This window comes from Hyperolius riggenbachi, chromosome 2 (genome assembly GCF_040937935.1).
Source record: "Hyperolius riggenbachi isolate aHypRig1 chromosome 2, aHypRig1.pri, whole genome shotgun sequence".
NCBI lineage: Eukaryota > Metazoa > Chordata > Amphibia > Anura > Hyperoliidae > Hyperolius > Hyperolius riggenbachi.
The window spans coordinates 442,682,289-442,705,870 of NC_090647.1; the positions used below are offsets into that span (position 1 = coordinate 442,682,289).

At 41.8% G+C, this 23,582-nt stretch overlaps 1 protein-coding gene across 7 annotated transcripts in view; it reads left to right on the forward strand.

Annotated features, from left to right (window-relative positions):
* CNKSR2 (connector enhancer of kinase suppressor of Ras 2) overlaps positions 1-23,582 on the forward strand; it is a 496,515-nt gene that overhangs the window by 390,036 nt on the left and 82,897 nt on the right. For all 7 annotated transcript variants that reach the window (XM_068270009.1, XM_068270010.1, XM_068270012.1 and 4 more), the window contains 2 exons: positions 16,153-16,220; positions 18,685-18,785. In XM_068270009.1, coding sequence (XP_068126110.1) covers positions 16,153-16,220; positions 18,685-18,785 — 169 coding nt within the window. The remainder of the gene's footprint in view (positions 1-16,152; positions 16,221-18,684; positions 18,786-23,582) is intronic.

A 23,582-nucleotide genomic window follows, 5' to 3' on the forward strand; every position in this document is an offset into this window, starting at 1 on the left:
AGGCATTACCAGGGGGGTCTAGGGGTTAGGGATAGGTACAGGGAGGGTTAGGTATAGTTACAGTGCAATATACACCACCAGGTGGATGGTTAGGGTTAGGCATCACCAGGGGAGATTTAGGGTTAGGCACCACTAAGGGGGGTGCTTAGGTTTAGGCACCACCAGGGGGTGGTTAGGTTTAGGCATCACCAGGGGGGTGGTTAGATTTAGGCACCACCAGGGGTTGTTTAGGTTTAGGCACCACCAGGGGGGTGGTTAGGTTTAGGCACCACCAGGGGGGTGGTTAGGGTTAGGCACCACCATGGGGGTGGTTAGGTTTAGGCACCACCATGGGGGTGGTTAGGTTTAGGCACCACCAGGGGGGTGGTTAGATTTAGGCACCACCAGGGGGTGTTTAGGTTTAGGCACCACCCTGGGGGTGGTTAGGGTTAGGCACCACCATGGGGGTGGTTAGGTTTAGGCACCACCATGGGGGTGGTTAGGTTTAGGCACCACCAGGGGGGTGGTTAGGGTTAGGCACCACCAGGGGGGTGGTTAGGGTTAGGCACCACCAGGGGGGTGGTTAGGGTTAGGCACCACCAGGGGCGTGGTTAGGGTTAGGCACCACCAGGGGGGTGGTTAGGTTTAGGCACCACCAGGGGGGTGGTTAGGGTTAGGCACCACCATGGGGGTGGTTAGGTTTAGGCACCACCATGGGGGTGGTTAGGTTTAGGCACCACCAGGGGGGTGGTTAGATTTAGGCACCACCAGGGGGTGTTTAGGTTTAGGCACCACCAGGGGGGTGGTTAGGGTTAGGCACCACCATGGGGGTGGTTAGGTTTAGGCACCACCATGGGGGTGGTTAGGGTTAGGCACCACCAGGGGGGTGGTTAGGGTTAGGCACCACCAGGGGGTGGTTAGGTTTAGGCACCACTAGGGGGGTCTAAGGGTTAGGCACCACCAGGGGGTGGTTAGGTTTAGGCACCACTAGGGGGGTCTAAGGGTTAGGCACCACCAGGGGGGTGGTTAGGGTTAGGCACCACCAGGGGGGTGGTTAGGGTTAGGCACCACCAGGGGGGTGGTTAGGGTTAGGCACCACCAGGGGGGTGGTTAGGGTTAGGCACCACCAGGGGGGTGGTTAGGGTTAGGCACCACCAGGGGGGTGGTTAGGGTTAGGCACCACCAGGGGGGTGGTTAGGGTTAGGCACCACCAGGGGGGTGGTTAGGGTTAGGTACCACCAGGGGGGTGGTTAGGCACCACCAGGGGGGTGGTTAGGGTTAGGCACCACCAGGGGGGTCTAGGGGTTAGAGATAGGTACAGGGAGGGTTCTGTGTGACAGTAGGGTTAGGTATAGTTACAGTACAATATACACCACCAGGGGGGGGGGGGGGGTTAGGGTTAAGCACCACCAGGGGGGTCTAGGGGTTAGAGATGGGTACAGGGAGGGTTCTGTGTGACAGTAGGGTTAGGTATAGTTACAGTACAATATACACCACCAGGGAGGTGGTTAGGGTTAGGCACCACCAGGGGGGGTCTAGGGGTTAGGGATAGGTACAGGGAGGGCTCTGTGTAAGAGTAAGGTTAGGTATAGTTACAGCACAATATATGTAATATATGCAATTTATTAAATTATGTATATTTAAACAAAGAAGGGGGTCTTGGGGTTAGGAATAGGGTGAGATCTGTGTGAGCCTACAGTTCATTATAATTGCAGTAAAATATCTGTAAAATCTACCATTGCATTGCTATGCTTCATACAAGTGTAAATATTGTTTTTGTTATAGACGCTATTTGACGTTTCATTTCAAAATTCGTTTGTTGTTATAGACGGTATTTTGCCATTTTATTTCCGTTTATTTAACCTATTTAGCACTAAATTTTCGTTTACAACCTAAACGAAAAATATGGTTTAGCATTAAAACTTACAATTTCGGCTACACCCCGCGCCCTTTTTTTCCAGGCACCCTTTTTTGATACACGCGTTTTTCCCTTCTCAGCCTCCTGTCACACTGCACTGCCCTCTGCTAATAAGTAAAGAGCAGGAATGTGTGAAGGGAGATAACAAGCTTCCCTCTCCTTGGCAAAGTTCCAAATAGAGCCAGGATGACTGAGAGATTTATTACAGCAGAAACATTTATGATTATATTGGAATACTTCCAATGCAGGGTCAGGTTGTAGGCTACATAATGACCACAGAACAGTGGGTAAACGGAATTTGATTTTATGGCAAACAATCCTGCTTTAACCCTGGAGGTCCACTTTAAATGGTAAATATTCATTGATATGTGCAGCACACAAATAGAACAAGCTGCTAATTTTATGCTGGCTTATTTTTATTCCAGTTGCCTAGATAGGATAATCATTCACCGAAATGGCAAGGAAATGTTTGAAAATTGCTGCTGAGGAATAGTGCTGTTCAGTATAAAGGATATCGCATTTAACGCATTAAAATTCTTGCAGCTACCCCGCAGCTTCCATTCCTCTGATTTCCTTTCATTTATTTGTGGTATTGACTTTTGCACAAAGAAACCACATTGTCTAACAGACTTGATGTACACAGAGGAAGGCATAACAATACAAATATAACGATGTGCCTATGGGTGTAGAGCGACATCTGCCAGGCTGCATTCGGGGTCTGTGATTAACCAACCGAAAGCATTTCTCGCAAAAACAGACATTTGTTCAAACACCGAGAGGCGCTGGCGGGTCTTAATTAAATTTCATGTGTCAAAAATCAATATTGCTGTATGTTAGACTGTGACTTTAGTAGCACAGATTGTACACTACATTGTATGCACTCATACAGCACAAACAGACATACTTTTAACCAGATAGAAACTGCAGTGTGTTGAAGACCGTGTTGTGGAGTTGTGGAATGATGTATTCAGTTTTGGTTTTAAATCAATGTTTTGCATTCACACAAAGTGCTAATTTTGTGACGGAAAACAAAAGCATTTATACATAGCTGGGGCTTTCTCTGGCCCTCTTCAGGCTGTTGGCTCCTCCGATATCCTTCCAATCACTGGCAGTATGTCGCCGACTGGCAGCTACTGGAAGATTTAGCCGGATAGCTAACAGAGGATCAAGGCATCCTAGGAGGTCGGCGAGGGAGCCAACGGCCTAAAGGGGGGCAGATTGTCTAGATTTGTCTAGATTTTCAAAAGCGTTTACTGACTTGCAGTTGCTCAGCCCGATCCCAGAATAGTGTGCAAATGAGTAGGGATGCTGGCTGACATTTGTATAGATCCATATCCCATGGTTTTATTAAACATTTACAAAGTAGATTGAATGTTTTGTTGTCTCTGCTCAGTGGCAGCCTATTATGTGTCCCTAAATGAAAATACATGAACTATTGACCTTTTTCTATCTCCTCCTGCTCTCAGAAGTTGAATTCTGCCTGAAAACTTTTATGGCTGTAATTTGCTTATCAGTGATGTTTACTATGTTCTCGACAAGACAGAAGCAGTCACTTCCATACCTAAAACAAACTTTCAGGCAGCAAAATAAAACAAGTACAACTGCCTGGTTATTATGTTTTACAATTTAAATACACATGCTTAGCTCATCATGCCACATGTTGCCTTCGGTACACTTTAACACCCCTTGTCGGTGCCTAACCCCAGCGTCCTATTGAAGAGGGCACCTACTATGCAAATTGCGGCGGCAAATGGCATCTTGTGCCCTTTTTTAAATGCTCCAGGTGTAGTCTTTTCTGTGCATATACTGCACCTCTGTAGCCCTTCAATGGTTATGGTATACCTTCTGCAGCACGCTCCAACATACATTACCTTCTGGCCTCCGCACACGTCACATGCGATATCACCCCGCAGATAGGTCAATGGACCATCCTCAACACACACTTCCTTACTAGACACCCAAAACTTTGGTGTCAAAAAGTTGGCCTATCCGGGGTGGTGTACAGTACACCTTTCACCATATAAAGTAAACTTCTCTGTGAAACACAATATTTTTTTTTAGTCAAACTGCCAATTGACTACTGTCTAGATATGGGGATATTTTATAAATTAGCAACAGAGAAGAAACAAGTTCTCCACAACTTTAAAGCAAACTGAAATATGATGAGAAAAAAAAACGTTCACTTACCTGGAGCTTCTGCCAGCCCCCTCTGAATAATTCTCCGGTCCCCCGCCGCACCTCAGTTTCTTGACTGCAAGTAGACGTCCTCTGTGCCTGTGCGGCCTTGGCCGAGCACTTCCTCCTTCGTGTTCCTCTCACCGGGAGCAGGGCCGGTTCTAGAATTTTTGCTACCTGATGCAAACTTGTGAGGATGCCCCCCCCCCCCCCAATTTGGAATGATCGCACAGCACCCGACAATTTACTTTGCTTTATTTAATGTTCTCACATGACATGCTGCAGCTCAACACCATAGCATACTGGCTGGCTGTGAGTCTGTGACAAACAAACTGCTCACCCTCAATCACTTCATTCCTCCAGGTCAGGACAGCAGTGCCACCTCCTCTCTACTGCTGGGCAAGTTAAATGAAACACTGCTGCTCTCCTGCCTCCCCCCTCCTCACTCATCATCAGACTCCTCACACAGCACAACAAGCTGCTTTCCCCCAATAATGTCCTCTTCACCACAAACATGCTTCTCCTGTAATCTCTGCCCCTGTTGCAAATGTTTCACCTTGCTTCAAGAGAGAACCAGCCCTGCCCGGGATTGTCCTGCAAAGACGCAGTATGAGTTTTTCTCACACTGCCCTGCACAGGACGCTTCTGGAGCATGAATGAGGACACGCGCAGTGGCCGTCGACTTGTAAGTCGGCAGTCAAGAATCGGAGCAACTACGAGGGACTGGAGGATCGTTCAGGGAGGCTGCAGGGGGCTGGCGGAAGCCCCAGGTAAGTGAGTCTTTTTTTTTTTTTTATCATCATATTTCAGGTCCACTTTAAGTAGTTGTTCGATGTTTGCATGTGTTAAGTATATGCTGTTCCTACAAAACCCTCATACCTAAACAATGGCAGAATGCTATAACCTGAGAAGTGTAGCTAAACTAAGCAAAATAATCTCTTATTTGATGATAAGTTTAGTAAATTATGTGTCAGCATTGAAATGTCAACTTTAAGAATGACATTTTGTGGAGTATAGCTTTTATATGGTGTTGCTTGTTTTCCGGAATATCTTATCCAGATTTTCAGGGTTGTTGCTTGTAAAGTTTTATAGCCACTCTGAGCACAACATAAACATGACAGGATAGTGTTCTGCTCCTCAGTCAGTTCTTTATTTTTGACACATGCTGCAGTAGCACTGGTTGAGCTCTGGTGCACCCTGATGGTCATTCCTCTAACTTAAAGTGATAACGTGAACTTGAGCTAGAAACCGATTCAAAAAAATTGTCCCAATGCATCTCCATGTTCTACAATTAGTTTTCAGTGGTATACATTGAGAATGACATGTAAATAGCATACAGAGTACTTTATTTCAGAATATACAGTGTAGACACTAGCTTTTGATTTAGTGCTTTATTTTGTTTTGTAAGTAGTCACACACTTGCAAATGGCATGAAAATCTTTCAGGTTGAATAGTTTTTTGTTGGGTACATTTTTTTGTTGAGGTATTACAACATATTTTCAATTCACTTTTTTTCCTAAGTTTTCTCCTAGGAGATAAGTTTAATTAATCTTCTGTTTTAAATACATTTCCAGCACTATGCAATTAAAAAAGTACTAAAAAGTAAGTGGAAAAAGTACTGCCAAAATTGAGTATTTTCTTGCTTACTGGTGGTTTAAAGGGCATTTTATTGATAAGGTGTGAAAATATATCCTTGGAGAAAACTTAGGAGAAAAAGTGAATTGAATAAGGGCCATAAGGCTCTGTTCAATTCACTTTTTCTCCTAAGTTTTCTCCAAGGTTATATTTTCACACCTTAGCAATAAAATACCTTTTAAAACACCAGCAAGCAAGAAAATCCTCAGAATAATTTTGACATTACTTACAGTATGTAACTACTTTTTGGTACTTTTTCAATTGCAGAGTGCTGAAAATGTATTAGACAGAAGATAAATTATCTCCTAGGAAAAAAATGAAGAATAAAATGTAAATTGATTGAGGGCCATAATCTCTGTAGGACATCATCAGTTCTTTCCGGTCATTATGTTTCCCAATTATTATTGCATCTCCACTATTCAAAATGAAACTTTGCAACGAGTTAATAAAAAAAAATGGTAAGGACAACTTCTATTTTAGTTTCAAGCTCGAGATTATTTTCTGAAATCTCCAAGAATTTCAGATTCTGCTTCCTTGCAGCAATACTAACATTTTCCTTCGCGTTTCCAAGCATGTAAACTGAGTTTATTGTGGTAAACCCAATCATCAATGCTCATCCAAAAAAAAAAAAAAAAAAGTTGAGATGTTTTCTTTTCCCCTCCAGATATTAATCTGCAGTTGTATTTCCTAAAATCCCTTGGCATACAGAGATGACCTAATGATAATTGGTTGTTTTATTTTCCTCTAGCAAATAGTATTTTATGTTACATATTTTTAGTTGTGGGATATATTGACAGATTTCCAGCACTGTAAGGTTTATTTATGTATTATGACAAAGTACAATGGCAGTATGGAAAGTGAGGCATGCCAGCCATATGTACCGACCATCAATAATAATAATAATAAAAAATCCAATAAGTCAAAAGATACAAAGACAGCTGGCACTCAATGCTACTGGCAAACTCTCACTTGGAGGACCTTTACGTATGGACTGTGTTCAACAGAAAATTATTCCTCAGTTCACCCAATTCCAGAAGTGTAGAGCCAGACATCAGTACTACAGAAATGTCCAGACTTTAACAGTAATCCTCAGGGAAACACACAGCAACAGACACTGGCGGCTTCTGATGAAGTGGGAAGACCTGTGAAAGGCTGTATTTTGTCACTCCCAGTTTCTGTTGCTGTATGCTTCCCTGAGGATTCCCATTAAGGTCTTGATATTTGTGCAGTACTGGTGCCTGGCTCTGTACTTCTGGAATAGGATGAATAATGTGTTCAATTCACTGGCAAAGCAAGTGAATAGTATTTCTTGTCTCATAACAATGGGATTGTCAAGAGGCGGGGTATATAGGGATAGTGAACTATCAGCTCTTGACGGTAGTGTGTTGCAATCACCAAGGGTGAAGATGTGAGTGATTTTGCCAAGGCTTAATTGTGGCGCCTCCTAGACACCTGGGTCAAAGGGTCTCCAAAATATTAAACCTTGTGGGGCATTCTGAGTACAGTGGTTTCTACCTGCAAAAGTAGTCCAAGAAAGGTAACCAGAGAACTGGTGATGGAGTCATGTGTACTTGTGGCTCAGTGATGTATTTATCTTGTCTGATTCCACAGAATAGCTCCTATTGCATAAACTGATGAAAAACGGCTAACCATGAGGGAAAGTTGTCAGAAAGCACAAGGCATTATAGCTAGCTGTGTACAGGGCTGTATTGCTGCAGACAAATCAGAAAGCCCAAGGGGCATGTGTGCATCAGAACTGAGCACTGGCGCAATGAAAGATAAGGTCTGGGTCTGATAAAACCTATTTTCCTTGGCACCTGAATTCCCCAAATCTCAATCAGATCAGACACCTGTGAGATGTATTTGAAAATGAAGTCTGCTTCATGGAGCCAGTTTATTTTTTGACTGGTTCTTGATTGATGCTGGAAAAGAGTCATTACGTCATCTATAAATTAAGCCACAAAAACAGCACTTCCAATGCACATGCAATCTTCAGCCACCCAAAACAATTAGGGATTATTTTTAAGCAACAGTTTTTGGGCAAACTGGAAAGTTGGAGGATGCTCGAGCTGCAACCTGCTGCTGTAGCAGGAACAATGGAGATCAGGCAGGTAGAACTATTCATCTAGATCAGGGGTCTCATACTCCATTTACCTGGGGGCCGCAGGAGACAAAGTCAGGATGAAGCTGGGCCGCATAAGGAATTTCACAATCGCGGCGCATCGCCGCCTCTGCCCGCCCCTCTCACTCTTCCTTCACAGAGAGGGGCGGGGAGAGGCGGCGATCCGTGCGGCGTTTGACGTCAGGAGGGGCAGAGCTGAAGCTGAAAGCTCTGCCCCTTCCAGGAAATGCCGGCGGATTGCCCCCCGGGCGATTTGGGGGCTCTGCAGCCCTCGTTTAGCGGCAGGGATGCGGCGGATTACTTGGGAGCACTGAAGCGAACTATAAGGAAGCTTTTGCCGGCAAGGGCCACAAAATATTGTATCGAGGGCCGCAAGTTTGAGACCCCTGATCTAGATCTTCTGAGGGGAAAGCCAGCAATATTAGGGGACACTTGTACACACTTGATTTCCATCTGAAATAAACAGGAATGATCATTTCGACTGAGAAAAATATAAAGTGTTAATGAAGATTAATACCTGAAACATCCGGCACTGAGTCAAAAGGTGATAGCTAGATTTGGATTCACAGTAGGCCTCAGAATGATCATGAGCCAATTTAATTTGATGTTATCACTTTTTCTGTGTGCAAGAGAAGTCAGACCAACCACAAGCGTACTCCTTGCTTTGGCTAGAGCCTTTATGAAAACCAAGCTTAGGCTGTAGTTAAAACCCATACTTGACAGCAATTTAAGTTCCTGCTGCTCATGTATGATCTAGGTAAGGCTGTCATTTGCCGCAGGTGTATGAGATCTTGGTAATACAACAGAGAAATGTTGCTGCAGGGAGTCTTATGATCACAGTAATGTGTAATAGAGCCATAACACACAGGCAATGTGTTTGTTCTGCCATTTCGTTTTTATGTCTTCCACAACTGAAAGTGCAGATCTGAAAAATCTTTCTTGGGCAACCATTTAACAAAGCATACATTTCTACAATTAAGCAGATGATAGCTGTCCACTCAGCAGGAAAGTTAAATAAGTAGTTTGACCTATGATAAGTAGTTAAACACTGGTGGAAAAAAAAAAAAAAAAAAAAAATATATATATATATATATATATATATATATATATATATATATATATATATATATATATATATATATATATATACACATACATACATACATACATACATACATACATACATACATACATACATACATACACATATACACATATACATATACACATACACACATACACATATACACATATACACATATACACATACACATACACATACACATACACATACACATATACATATACACATATACATATACACATATACATATACACATATACATATACACATATACATATACACATATACATATACATATACACATATACATCTACACATATACATATACACATATACATACACATATACACATATACATACACATATACACATATACATACACATATACACATATACATACACATATACATACACATATACACATATACATACACATATACACATATACATACACACATACACATACACATACACATATACATACACACATACACATACACATACACATACACACATACACATACACACATACACATACACATACACATACATATACACACATATATATATATATATATATATATATATATATATATATATATATATATATATATATATATATATATATATATATATATATATATATAATATTGGATTTCATTTAAAATGTAATGCTTATTGTTGTGCACAGATGGTCAATTAGTTTTTAGTTCGAGTCCATTTTAAACTAAAGTGTTGTCAGAGAGGGTGCATTTCCTTCATTTTACCAGCAGATGAGGCTCACACACGGGCCAGAATTAGACAGCCTTGGTCTTCTTTATTAGAGAATATGATGGTGGGGATGCTTTCCTTAAAGCGGACCTAAACTCTTGCATAGGAGACGAGGAAAACTTAAAAAAAAAAACCTATGTTCCCCCTGTGTGTGTTTATAGAGAACAGCCTGTCTAATTCTCCCTTCTCAGCAAGTAATTAGCCTTGTGATGTAACATCATAACAATCAAAGTTGGGAACATTTCATCAGACGACACACACGATTTTGCACCGGGTTGTACAATATTGCAGCAACTGACGTCCATGTTATAATGTACACTAAATAAGTTATTAAGGAAAGGGAGGTGCTGAAGGGGGTGTGGCTAGAAAACAGAAAAAATCTATTAACCCTTCGCACTCTCGCATGCAAATGTTCAAACAAATGCATTCACAGATTCAGTCATCCAGGCACAACTGTTATCCCTACAGCTAAGTTAAAAGCCGGGGTTTTAGTTCACAGAAGAATGCATTCTTATGCTTAGTCACCTATACTGCGCAGAAGTACCCAGGTAAACATAGGTGTCCTAACTCTGGCCCTGTAACATGCATAGTGCAAACACATTAATTGCATCAAACCTATCAATGCATTAGGAGCACACATCCTGACGTCCTCTCCTGGGACAGACAGTGCATCTTACCAATCGCACAAGGGAGCTAACGTTATGTGTCCATGTGGCTAGGGTCTAATTCAGTGCACTCCCTCCTTCCCCTGTATGTGTTTGTCAGCATGCACACAGCTTATGCTGGTGTATGTGCATGGTGCACATGGACACATAACGTTAGCTCCCTTGTGCGATTGGTAAGATGCACTGTCTGTCCCAGGAGACGTCAGGATGTGTGCTCCTAATGCATTGATAGGTTTGATGCAATGAATGTGTTTGCATATACGGCAGTCCTGCTGATCTCTTTGGCTGAAGTAGTGGCTGAATCACACCTGAAACAAGCATGCAGCTCTGGCTAAAAGTATTAGTAACAGGATAAGCAGGAGAGTCAGGAAACTGGTATTATTTTAAAAGGAAAAATCCATATCCTTCTCGGTTTAGGTTCCCTTTAAAGAAAAGCATTTCTTTGTTACAGCTGACGGAACTCCTGCAATAAATCTATAATGTGTCTACTTCCTGCTTTCATGGAAGCAGACAACGGGTTACCATCCTGTGTTTAGAAATTAGCTGAAGCTGCCGAGATTCCTGTGCTGATGCATCTGAGAAATCAAATTACAATGTGATTACTTGCAGCTGAGGGGGTATTGGACATGTTTTTCGCTCTGAACACAAACATGGTGGATTACTCTGTGTTTTCCTTGTGTCCCGTGTATGAGTTCAGGTCCACTTTAAAGCAAACTTGAAGTGAGGAAACTTGCTTCAGCCTACTCACCTATATGTAGAGGGAAAGCTCTGAATCTCATAGAGCCTTACCGGTAGGCACAAGTCCTGTTGTGATGTGCGCTGTGGTATCCATGTTCTACTTTTCATACAAGTTTTTATTTGCAACACTGAATTGTACATGCTGCACTGTTATATCATTCTCTCTATGCATATTGATCTTGTGCTAGCTCAATAAAATGCAGTTGAAACTTTTAAAGGATACCTGAGGTGACATGAGATAGACATGGGTATGTAAAGTGCCTAGCACACAAAAAACTATGCTTTGTTCCTTTTTTTTCCTTTCTCTGCATGAAAGAGTTAAATATCATGTATGTAAGTGGCTGACTCAGTCCTGACTCAGACAGGAAGTGACTACAGTGTGACCCTCACTGATAAGAAATTCCAACTATAAAACACTTTCTTAGCAGAAAATTGCTTCTAAGAGCAGGAAAGAGATAAAAAGGTCAATAGTTAATAGATTTTACCTCTGGCGGACTTGTGTCTTTGAGCAAAAATAATAAAACAGTTAAAACTTAAAAAGTAGATTTAAACATAAAATAAAACTTGGGAAAATATCTTAAAAAGTAATTTTTAGGAGAAAGAAGATAAATACAGTTGTTTATTTAATTAGTTTATTTTCGCCTCGAGTGTTCTGTAAGAAACTGAGATTTTCATTAACTCCATGCAGTTGTATTGCCACCCTTTGTGATGCCATTTGTTTTTAAAGGCACACTTGTAATTTAATAGGGAATGTGCCGTGAAGGAGGTGATGAAGAATATCATTAACTGCCATTTCAAATTTCAGAATGCCACTGAATGCTCTCACTGCTTAACGTCTTAGAATTTACCATGGCAGTATGTTTATAAGCGATGGCTTTATCCTCACAGATAAGAAAAGTACATACCTTTATTGTGTTGAATAAAGACTTTACAGGGACTCAAGCCAAAAGCAATTCTAAAAGACAATGGCCACAATTCACTAAGCTTATCTCCTGTCTTTAATAATGATTCTGAGCTGATTTGACTGTTATCACCATGGTGATAAGTAATTTAGTATTCACTAAACAATTTACCTCAGGCAAACCTTAAAATAAGGATTGTGTCCTTAAAGGGAACCTGAAACGGGAGGAAGGGGATATAAAAAAAAAAAAAAGTATATACTTACCTTGGAACCCCTCCAGGCTGATCACTCCTTCGCCATACTCCTGTGCCACCTGGGTCCGGGGCGTACTGTGCTTGCGTGGCACGGCCGCGTGCACACACCTGTTACCGGAAGCATTCTGCGGCCAAAATGCACCCGCACGGACTGGCCTCGACTAAAGAACTTTCTCGGGCGAATTGTGGAGGATCCAGATGGCACAGGAGGACGGTGAGGGAAGGATCAGCCTGGGGGAGGTAAAGGAAGCTCCAGGTATGTATAATTTTTTCTAACAACCCCCTGCCCCCCCTTGTCTCATGTACATTTAAGTTACGGAGTGATGTCTAAAGCTAAGGTTTCACTCCTTAAGAAAAGGGCAGAATTCTAAACTTAAAGACAGGATGTTAATTCACAGAGAGAAATGCAAGTGATGACAACTTCCCTTGCTGCCATACACAGGATCCTCCTGCAGGTTAGCTATAAACTTCTCAACAGAGCAGGCAACGAGGGGTGGAGCTACATCCTGCCTGCATGTATGTGCTCCTCCTCTCCCTATCTACTGCATTTAAGAATAACTACAGAGGTGATAACTTAAGGACTGGAGTGATAAGATGGCACTCTGGCCCATATGCAATTAACTTTTTCTCTTGAGTTTTCTACTAGGTGATATTTTCACATCTTGCCAATAAAATTCCTTTTAAGCCACCAGCAAGCGGGAAAATACTAAGAATAATTTTGATAGTACTTTTTCACCTACTTTTTAATACTTTTTCAATTATGAAGTGCTGAAAAGTTATTTTAAAAAGAAGTCAAAAAATTATCTCCTAGGAGATAACTCAGGTGAAAAGGTTAATTGCATATAGGCCTCTATGTGAAAACCTATCGCTATGTGTTAATAAGGTGCATTTCTTTTGTGAATTAACGCTTACAATACTGATTGATGTATAGTGATAAGTTTTCACTTTACTTATCACCAGCATGAGCTTAGTAAATTGTGGCCAATGAGACCTTTGTCAATTTTTTTTATTAAAACGTATAGCTAGCCTTCCCTGCTCTTCTTCTATACAGTCTCATGAAATAACAGATACCCTTTAATAGGCTATAGATCGCTTCCCTCTCTGGCAAGTCTTTATTTTTGCCTCTTGTTCTCAGTAACACAGATGTATGCCAAGTTCCAGTTGTCAATTATTTCTATCATTTCCTTACTTGTCGTTTCTCCACAATGCTTCTGCAGCAGATGAGCTCGGCATTGACGTGAACTTTGGATGACCTTGCTTTGTTTCTTATGCACAGATCTGCACATAGGGTTTATCACCTGGATATGACCTGTAATAAGATCCCGCTAGCTGTTCGCTACAACTGCCAAAGGCTGTCTTATGACAGAGGTCAGACCTGCCAAAATATCTGACCAGTTGATATCGCTGTTCCTTCACACAGTCTGGGAATGACTTGCAAATTCATAGAAGGTTGCTCATTAGGTTCAGCAAAGCCCATGGAATAAACTGATCACCGCTAGTAATATAACAGCTAAGCCATGTGTAAATCAACAGATGTGACTTTGAACGTGTCAGTCTAAAAGTCATATATACGTTCCTCTACTCATTTATTTCTGATGTAGATTTCTGTATAATTCAACCACGTTTGGCTTTTCTCCTATATTTAGTCATGTCCTACATTTCAGAAAATGTCAAAGGTTAACATGCATTTATATGTTGTTATCCACAAACTTAACTCTCAAGCACCGTATAAAACATGATACTTGCATCTTGTAGGGAAACTCAAGTCAAAAGTAAGCAATAAATCTAGTATAAACATACCGGTAATCTGTGTTTCTACTACGTTTTCAGCTATGAAAACAGGTTGGCAGGAAAAGAGATTTTAAGCAAGGCGTATTGGCCAGTAGCATCAGATTCCTTTCCGGTGATGACACCCTGCTGCTGTCTGCTCTTCTACTTTGGGCGTTGATATTGAGGCGTTGCAGAGACTGAGATCTTTTTTTTTTTTTAACCTCACAAGCTGCAGTTCCTAATCTTTGTGGACCTGCTGGGAGCACGTAACAAAAAAAAGCAAAATAAATACAGACAAACTCAAATTGAACATGAAACTGTTACATTTGTGTTGAGGAACACTAATATAAACTATATATATATATATATATATATATATATATATATATATATATATATATATATATATATATATATAATCCACTGTGTGGAAAACTGCAAATGCAGACCCCCATAATGTCCCTCTCCCAGCAACTGTGGCCACCCTCTTTCCCCAATGTTGGTTCAGCCATCCATTTCTCTCCCATAACATTCTGCCAGTGTAATCATTCGCAACACCAATAACAAAAGTGGCCAGCATTTACTCTCGTGTCCAACCATCCCCAAAATGATTTAAGGATTGTGACCACCATCTATTCCCCGGACTTCATAAGACTCTAAGTTCTTTCTACCCTCACAACAAGTATAGTCAACCCTGCTCACCTCCTTTCTTTTTATGTACAGCCTTGAACATGAGGGATTCTCAGTATTTAATTTTATTCTTCAAAAAAGCTCTCCCTGAAAAGGCTCTACACAAAGATGCTGGTCAGCCTACCTTTGCATGTACACACTATTGTGGCAATTGGAATGAGCAACTTCTGTTAACTAACCTGTCAGATATGTCAGAGTTCTACTACCTGCTGTAAGTGACAGCAACATAGGAGATAAGTAATTTTTGGCTCATTTTACTCTTGGAAAAATGTACTTTTTACCTGTGTTTTCATGTATTAAACACTCTACAATGTTTTGCAATAGTTGTCCTTTAACTGTATGAAATCAAAGTCCTTTCTGACTTCATTAGATGGGTAACCTTCCCTCTGCCCCAGGACAACCTAGCATGATAGACAAAGTGAAGGGTGAACAGTCACCCTGGAATGAAAAATCACAGAGACCCTGGGAGCCCAAATGGTGCAGTACGTCACAAATGATAGGAGAAGCAAAACAATATAAACAGTGGGTACTCACAAAGGGAGGTTGCAAAGGGGCAACCAACCACTACAGGCAGGTGGAGATCAATAAACCCGACTCCACTTAGGGGTCCAGGCTAGCTGGAGATGGCTGCACTTTTCAAGAAAAAAGCCCTAGGGGCCCATACACAGGGTCCAAGACTATCCCCTACCCTGAGCCTGGTGGGTATACAATGCACAAACAGGAAGGAAAGGCACCCAGAAAATGATAAAATGAATTAAAAACAATAAAATAAAGTTTGAGGTGGCTTACCTCATTGAAGACAAATACATATAAGAATGAACTTTACTAGCACCGGCAACGCATTTCTTGGGTCCCTGCCAACTTCCTCAGATCAAATCAAGTGCCTCACTGTGTAAAGAGCCAATATTTGAGTACTCAACCCTTGGCTCTTTACACAGTTAGGCACTTTATTTGGTTCACTTTAATTGTCCCACCAATGTCTAACCCTTATCTCCACCCCCCAAAAAAGCTACCTACAAATTAATGCTGCTTTCATTTTAATCTACACTATGTAGCCAAGCCCCTAAATACTCAAGTAAGTGCTTTGCTGCAGTTGATAAGGGGATCTGCACTGAAATGATCATGTGCCAAGATTAAGAGATCTGCAGGCTGAATATTATCAGCAGAAAGGCTTCAGAACAGAGCATGATGCAGCCCCATTCATCTCAGTGATGAGTTGTTCCACGCTTTGGCTCAGGCATTCCATTCAATTCAGTGTAGCGTCTAAAGCCCAACAACTGAGATGAACAGCGGCACTTATTTTGCTGCTTCAGTACTCCATTACCTGTCTCGGGAGTAACACGCTTGCACTGATGTCAGCAATTTGCTTATGTAGAAAATGGTTTTTGAATTTATTAAATGCTTATGTGTCCGGTCGTGCTATCTTTTGTTTGTATTAATCTTTTCACAGGTGGATTAGTAGGATAAACTCGGCAGCTTCTGCCTACGCAGAGAGGGAACGGATTAAACAAGAACAAGGTAGTCAAAATTACTTTATAGAGTTCATTAAAAGCAAACATCAGTCCAAATATATTTCCTGTGTTCTTCACATCACAAGTCCATTTTACTGAACTGAAATTAAAGGTAGATTTTAATAATAATAATAAATTGCGCTGAAAGTTTAGAAGAGGTGTTGATGCTAAATAGATCAAGAGTTGTATATATAACTATGTATAGTTGTTTATGTATGATGTGTGTATAAAAAATTAAACTTAAAAGGTAATTATCATAAAAACGTTTAAAGCAAACCAGAAATATAATCGATGAGATAAACAATTGTCTATAGTTGTACTTCTAAGTTTCCTTTGATATGGTCAAAACTTTAAAGGTACATTTTAACCTTTAAATATAACATAAAGATGTTATATTTAAAGGATAAAATGTACCTTTAAAGTTTTGACCATATCAACACACATCTCATGAAAGTCAATGGAGAATCGCACTTCTGCTTAAATTCGCTAAATTTTGATTTCACATGCGCAAAAAAAAGTACTACTCGCAGCATGAATTTGCACATCACATGGAAATCCCCACTGACTTTCATTAGGTGTGGTAAAAACGTATATGTAAATTTGCAAACGCCAATTTTAATATGAAAAAAGTTCAGTTTTTCAAAATAAGCGTGAATTTTATTGGCTTAGTGAAGTGATCTGTTATTTGTCACTCCGATGCATTTATCTGCTGCTTCGAATTTTAGAACCATTTCCAGATTTGGGGAAAGGTTCACAAGGCCGAGAACTATGGCGCCAGGAACACAGCCTAGTCTAAGTAGGACTGGAACTGTACATATAGGTTTAGCTCATAGCACGCGTCACTTCAGGTAACCTTTAAGTTGAGGCCTTTGAGGCTGCTTGACAGCCCTGTGAAGCAGTGGTAGAGTGATTGCAGTTGTATGCAGCAATATCTTCATTAATATAACCAGGACAGTCTGAGAATATTAACAGAAGCATTTCTCTGCAGGAGCCTGCATAAGTCTGTTATCATACAATTGCTCCTTTACTAAACTTTTAACCGCCACAATATTTATACATGACCCCAATGAGGAGTGCATTTTTCCCACCAAATAGCCTGGATTGTTGAAAAAAAAATAATAATTCTAGGTTTGTTTTATCTCTAAACATTTCCCTAGAAAAACTGCTGAAGATGTTGGTAAATCAGGCCCATTGTTTTGTGCCCAGTAAATTGTGAATTTATAAATTATGCATTGTATCTGTTACAATGCATTTAATGAGAAGGTGTGTGTTGTATCCTGTTTTCTGGCTGTTCAGCTTTCATCTGTAACTGTTTGAATAAGGAGACTACATACAGTATCTCAGAGCTAGCACTGTTTATTTTTAGTTGGTAACAAATGGTTATATTATTTTATATATTTGTTTTCTTTCTTTTCTATAAGTGTATTGCTGTCATCTAATATGTGCACAAAGGTTCTGCTTCTGGTCTTTGCCAGCCAGGAATGATAATAACCTGTACACCTGATGAAGGGGTAGAACTTCAAAACATGTAGGCCCTTATTCAATTCAAACATAGATATTTTTACACCTTATCAATAAAATGCTTTTTAAGCCACCTGCAAGCAAGAAAATTATCATTTTGGCAGTACCTTTTCTCCTACTTTTTGGCACTTTTCAATTGCAGAGTGCTGTAACATTATGTTAAACAGATTGAATTGAATAATGGCTGTAGTGTACAGTTTCCAAGTTTAAGCTTGAGTGCCTTATCTGCTTGGGATATTTTGGTAGCATCGAATATACTGGTTTTTTTTGGACTATAAAGGTCCGTACACACGCCGGACTTTAGGCAACGACGGGTCCGTCGTTGCCTCCCGCTGGGTGGGCGTGCCAGCGACAGTCCGGCGTGTGGACGCTCTGTCGTCAGACTGATACGGCTGTTTCTGAGCGATCTGCCCGGCGGATCGCTCAGAAACAGCCGTATCAGTCTGACGACAGAGCGTACACACGCCGGACTGTCGCTGGCACGCCCACCCAGCGGGAGGCAACGACGGACCCGTCGTTGCCTAAAGTCCGGCGTGTGTACGGACCTTAAGTCTCACTTTTTCTCCCCCCAAAGTGGTGGAAAACAGTCATTGCATCTTAATGTTCAAATGCAGGGAGTTCCTGCCAATACAAACCTCCAACCTGCTGCAATGTCAGGGACTCCCTGTACTGTGCCCATGCATAGGAGGACACAGAGGGACAAAAGGAGAACACAGGGGGACACAAAGGGGCATAGAGGAGGACACAAGGGGGACAGAGGCAGAAACATGGCGGACACAAGGGGAACAGAGGAGGACACAGGGAGACACAAGAGATACAAGGGGGCATGAAGAACAAAGGGGGCATAATCCACAAAATGCCTCTTCACCAAGGATTCACCAGGTTTAGCACATTTTTTTGAGATTTGTTGCTATGGTCGGCAAAGCTTATTTGTACACCATTTCTTATAGACTACTGGAGTGAAAGTGATCAAGAGGAAGCAGAAACTCCTTCAACCCCTAAACAAGACAGTCCACCTCCACCATATGACACATATCCAAGACCAGCCCCGGTAAGCACCTCAGTGTTGCTTATGGAGAGTTCCATATAAAGCTTCTTATTGTCAGTTTAGTTGAAAACCAAGAGGTCATGTTCACAAACCAGCGGTAAAAATGCCACTTCTCAAGCACGGTCTGGAACAGCTGTCCCATGAAGCAGCATGAATCATGTGCTTCAGGGTGACTTCAGTAACAGGGGCAGCATCCTTACAAGTTTGCTTGAGGCAGTGAAAAGTCTGGAACCTGCACTGAGCATGGCTAGTTTCTGAATATGACCCCAAATCTTTTAATTTGGTTTTGGATGGAGTACAAAAGGGTTTGAAAGGATTTCTAGCAGCAGTTTATTGTTATGTTGTTGTTTTTTTGTTAATTTTCTACTCTGATGTCATCAAGCTATTCTATCAGCCGGCCAACTAAAATGTGAAGGATGCCAGAGTTCAGTGGTATAGCTAAGGAGCTTTAGGCCCGAGTACAAGTTTTACATTGGACCCTCCAAGCATTCTATACATAACAATTCACATGGTGCAACCAATCTGCCAAAGACAGCCACAATATGAGAGGTATAAGCAGAAGGGGACAGTATAATTGATGACCACTATTCAAAGCATATATAGACATTATTATTTAGAGCCTAGCACCATTGAAGAGCTAATACTGTGGTTGAGGGAGGGCCCCTAGTAGGCCCCTCTGGTGTAAGGGCCCCGGTGTGGTTCTCCCACTGCATCCCCTATGCCACTGCCAGAGTTCATCTCTGAGCTTGTGCTGGCTGAAAAGTCACCTTTGACTTATTTAACCTTCTTGGTGGTAACTCCAAGCTACGGTCGGGGCGGAAAACCACAGCTCAGAGTGGTAACCCGGACCTACACTCGGGGTAGCCACCGGAGGCTCTATGCAGAGCAATGCGCACAGCGGGCGTTTCAACCCACATCCCGGGGGATCCCAACGTCGGCCGCCCTTCTTCTTCTGATCCTCCAAGGCTCTGTTTCCCCCTGATGAGTTTGCCGTCTGTCGTCATGGCGACAGCCGGAAATCTCACTTTAGTGTTAGAGCGCCACGCGGAGGACGGAGGGAAAACTGCCTTGCTGCAGGGAAGTGAGTAAGTGCTGGGCTGCTGCAGAATTTCTGCTGGTAAATTTTTCATGATTTTAGGGTCTGAAAGCACATGAAAAAATTGTACCGCTTTTACACCTCAAAATCAAAAGGAATCATACCGCCAGGGAGGTTAAAGAAATCGTATTAAACCGTTAATATATTTTTTTTTTTACCCAAGAAAAACACAATTTCATGTTTTCTGAAGCAGTAAGGGAGTTTGACCTTTTCTGCAGTTAGCTTTTGTAATTGCTGTATATGACTAGGTGAAAAGCTAATTTATGTGTCAGTGCCATTTATACTGTATATGCTGTTTATACACCAGACACCAACATGAAAATGAGGAGAAAGACAGAAGTAGAATCAGATTTTTTTTTCTCGTACATGTACATTTCTGAATTCAGCATGTTTATTTGATGTGGTCGTAATCGTGGGTCTTTGTTCTAGCATAAGTTGTAACCACATACTGTATTTCTAATAGGTTTTCTTTCTTTCTATTAAATACAGCCACTTATTAAAAGACTGACTGTGAACTCAGTAGGTGTTCTTGCCCTTAGACACATAACGTGTAAAGGCAGTACTGATTTTAACAAACAGACTCTAAATCTGAAGTGCCAATCTACAGTATTGATCAGTAAGTTATACTGTATATGGTAAAAAAAATAAAGCTAAGTGTAACTTTAACTAGTGCCGAAAGTGAAGTAATTGGGTAAACCCATTAGTTTATCAAAAAGCAAATAATTTGACAGCATCTTGCAATGTAGAAAAACCTGTACGTTTGTAAGTATCCTAGTTAAATTATTTTATTTTTATTTTTTTTAATGTGGTTTAACACCTATAGTATATCTTGTTATGCCTGGTTGACTACCTTTATAGTATGGGATCTATTCTAGGCTACTTTCACACTTAGACCGTCACGTTATGGTCCCTCGTTACTCCCTCATCACTCCCTCGTCACACTGGCCATTAGTCTCGGTGAGACACAACACACTACCCACGGTGCAACACAATACGGTGGAAGTAGTAATGTTGACACAGAGGCAATGCTGACTTTGCAGTGTGTTGCTGAGCAGAAAGCATTTGCATTGGAGTCTATGGCACAGCAACAATCTATTTAGATTATTGAGGTGGCGGTGTGTCGCGCATGCGCTGATTGGGGATAAAACAGTGACCTACTGCCAGCTCAGTAAGGATGTCACTGTTAGGGGCAGAGCTATGCATATTACTCTGTCTGTGAGCTCTGCCGCAGGGTATTTTGCACGGGGGAATAGTGCAGTCCCTGGGCACGCCTGCTGCAGGACAATCGCACCAAACCACGTGTAATGCTAGATACACACGATAAAATTTTCTGGTAGATTTACCTGCCAGATCGATTTTTTTCTAACATGTCCAATGTCAATTTTGATTGATTTTCCGAATGATTTCCGCTCACTTCTATGGAATTAGTTTAGAAAATCGATCAAAATTAATGTTGGAAAAAATCGATCTGGCAGGTTAATCTAACAAAAAATTGTATCATGTGTACCTAGCATAAAACTAGTCTAAAGGCTGGTTTAAAGCACTTTACTACATATCTTATCTTTTAGATTTTGATATCTCTATTTCTTTAGTATTAAGTGAAGAGTATTGTGCTAGAACTACTTGTCATCAGTGTTCCTGACAGCAAACTTTTCAATGCCATGACACCTTATGTAAATCAGTAAAGTAGAGGCATGCATGCCTGCTCATTTCATAGGAGACACACACAAGCAATAGAACACAGCAATACATGCATGCAGCTACATTTAAGTCGTCAGCAGGTGCTCGTCAGCCAATCAGGATGCACTGTCATACACCCTTTACCTGCCATACCACATCTAGCAGCCATTAGCATTCAGGTGGGAGGCTTCAGTTGGACGCAAATCGCAAGATTGCGTCGCTAGCAGGACCGCCCCGTGCAGGCATTCCTCCCACAGGGGTCCCTCCCTAACCGCTCACCTGTCTGCCATGTCCTAGAGCTGAAAAAAAAACGTTTAAAAACACACGGTTGGTTCGCACGATGGCCAGGGGCCCCGGACCTCTCTCACTGGCCGGGGCCCCAAGGCCAATGCGCGATACCTGGAGGGGAGTGCAGGTGGGCCTGGACCTCTCACCCCCAGGCTCTGGACCTCTCACATCCATACTGCCTCCATACTGAATGCTAAATTTGACACACACAAGCAATAGAACACAGCAATACATGCATGCAGCTACATTTAAGTCGTCAGCAGGTGCTCGTCAGCCAATCAGGATGCACTGTCATACACCCTTTACCTGCCATACCACATCTAGCAGCCATTAGCATTCAGGTGGGAGGCTTCAGTTGGACGCAAATCGCAAGATTGCGTCGCTAGCAGGACCGCCCCGTGCAGGCATTCCTCCCACAGGACGTGGATGTGAGAGGTTCAGAGCCTGGGGGTGAGAGGTCCAGGCCCACCTGCACTCCCCTCCAGGTATCACGCATTGGCCTTGGGGCCCCGGCCAGTGAGAGAGGTCCGGGGCCCCTGGCCATCGTGCGAACCAACCGTGTGTTTTTAATCATTTCATAGGAGGACTGCTTTATAATAGTGTCTAGTATCTCCTATTGCCATACAAGGTATTCCTGTTTTTTACGGCTTCTGATGATGATGATGATGATGATGATGATTGATTATTAATAAACTTTATTTATAAAGCACTAACACATTACGCAGTGCCGTACAATAGACCTGGAGAATATTTAGTTTCACATCACTTAGCAGGCATGTCCATTAATCTGTCACATAAACACGTGCACAAATCCTATTTCAGGTAATCATCATTCATTGTAAATCTACCTTATCGTGTAATGGTGGTTTAACCATTAATTGACCAATTTTATGAACAACTCTCACATTATTCACTTTTTAGTCTTTCTATCTAACAAAGTTATGTGTTTTACCTTTACCTCATTCAAAAAAAGGTAATGTGACTACATTTTATGCTAGATGTTACCTTCACCTTCCTTTTTATGTGCTATATGTATCTCTGATAATAGCACTTTCGGGAAAATCACTGTTGTATATGAAAGTGGTCAATGACCTTGCCTTAGCTAAAGCTGAAGGTAAATACTCCATTCTCCTCCTCCTTGACCTTTCAGCAGCTTTTGACACAGTAGACCATCCCCTACTCCTCCAGTTCCTCCAGTCCATGGGCATTCACGACCTCGCCCTGACCTGGCTTTCATCCTACCTCTCCAACCGCTACTTCACGACCTCCTTCAATGAGTCCTTATCCACCCCCTACCACCTCTCAGTGGGAGTCCCCCAAAACTCGGTCCTTGGTCCCCTACTGTTCTCCCTGTACACAACCTCCATTGGCAAGGTTATCTCCACCATGGGTTTTAACTATCATCTGTATGCAGATGACACCCAGATCTACCTCCACACCCCTGATATATCCACCACTACCATGGACAAGGTCTCCTCCTGCCTGAAAGCCATCTCCTCCTGGATGTCCGCTAGGTTCCTGAAACTAAATCTAGACAAAACGGAATTTATGATCTCCCCACCTCTGCCATTCCTGAACCTCCCAGATGTGCATGTCACTGTTAACCACACTACCATTTGCCCTACCTCTCAAGCCCACTGTCTGGGTGTCAGCCTAGACTCCTCACTCTCCTTCACTCCCCTGATCCAAAACCTCACAAAGTCCTGCAACTTCCACCTTTGTAAGATCTGCAAGAT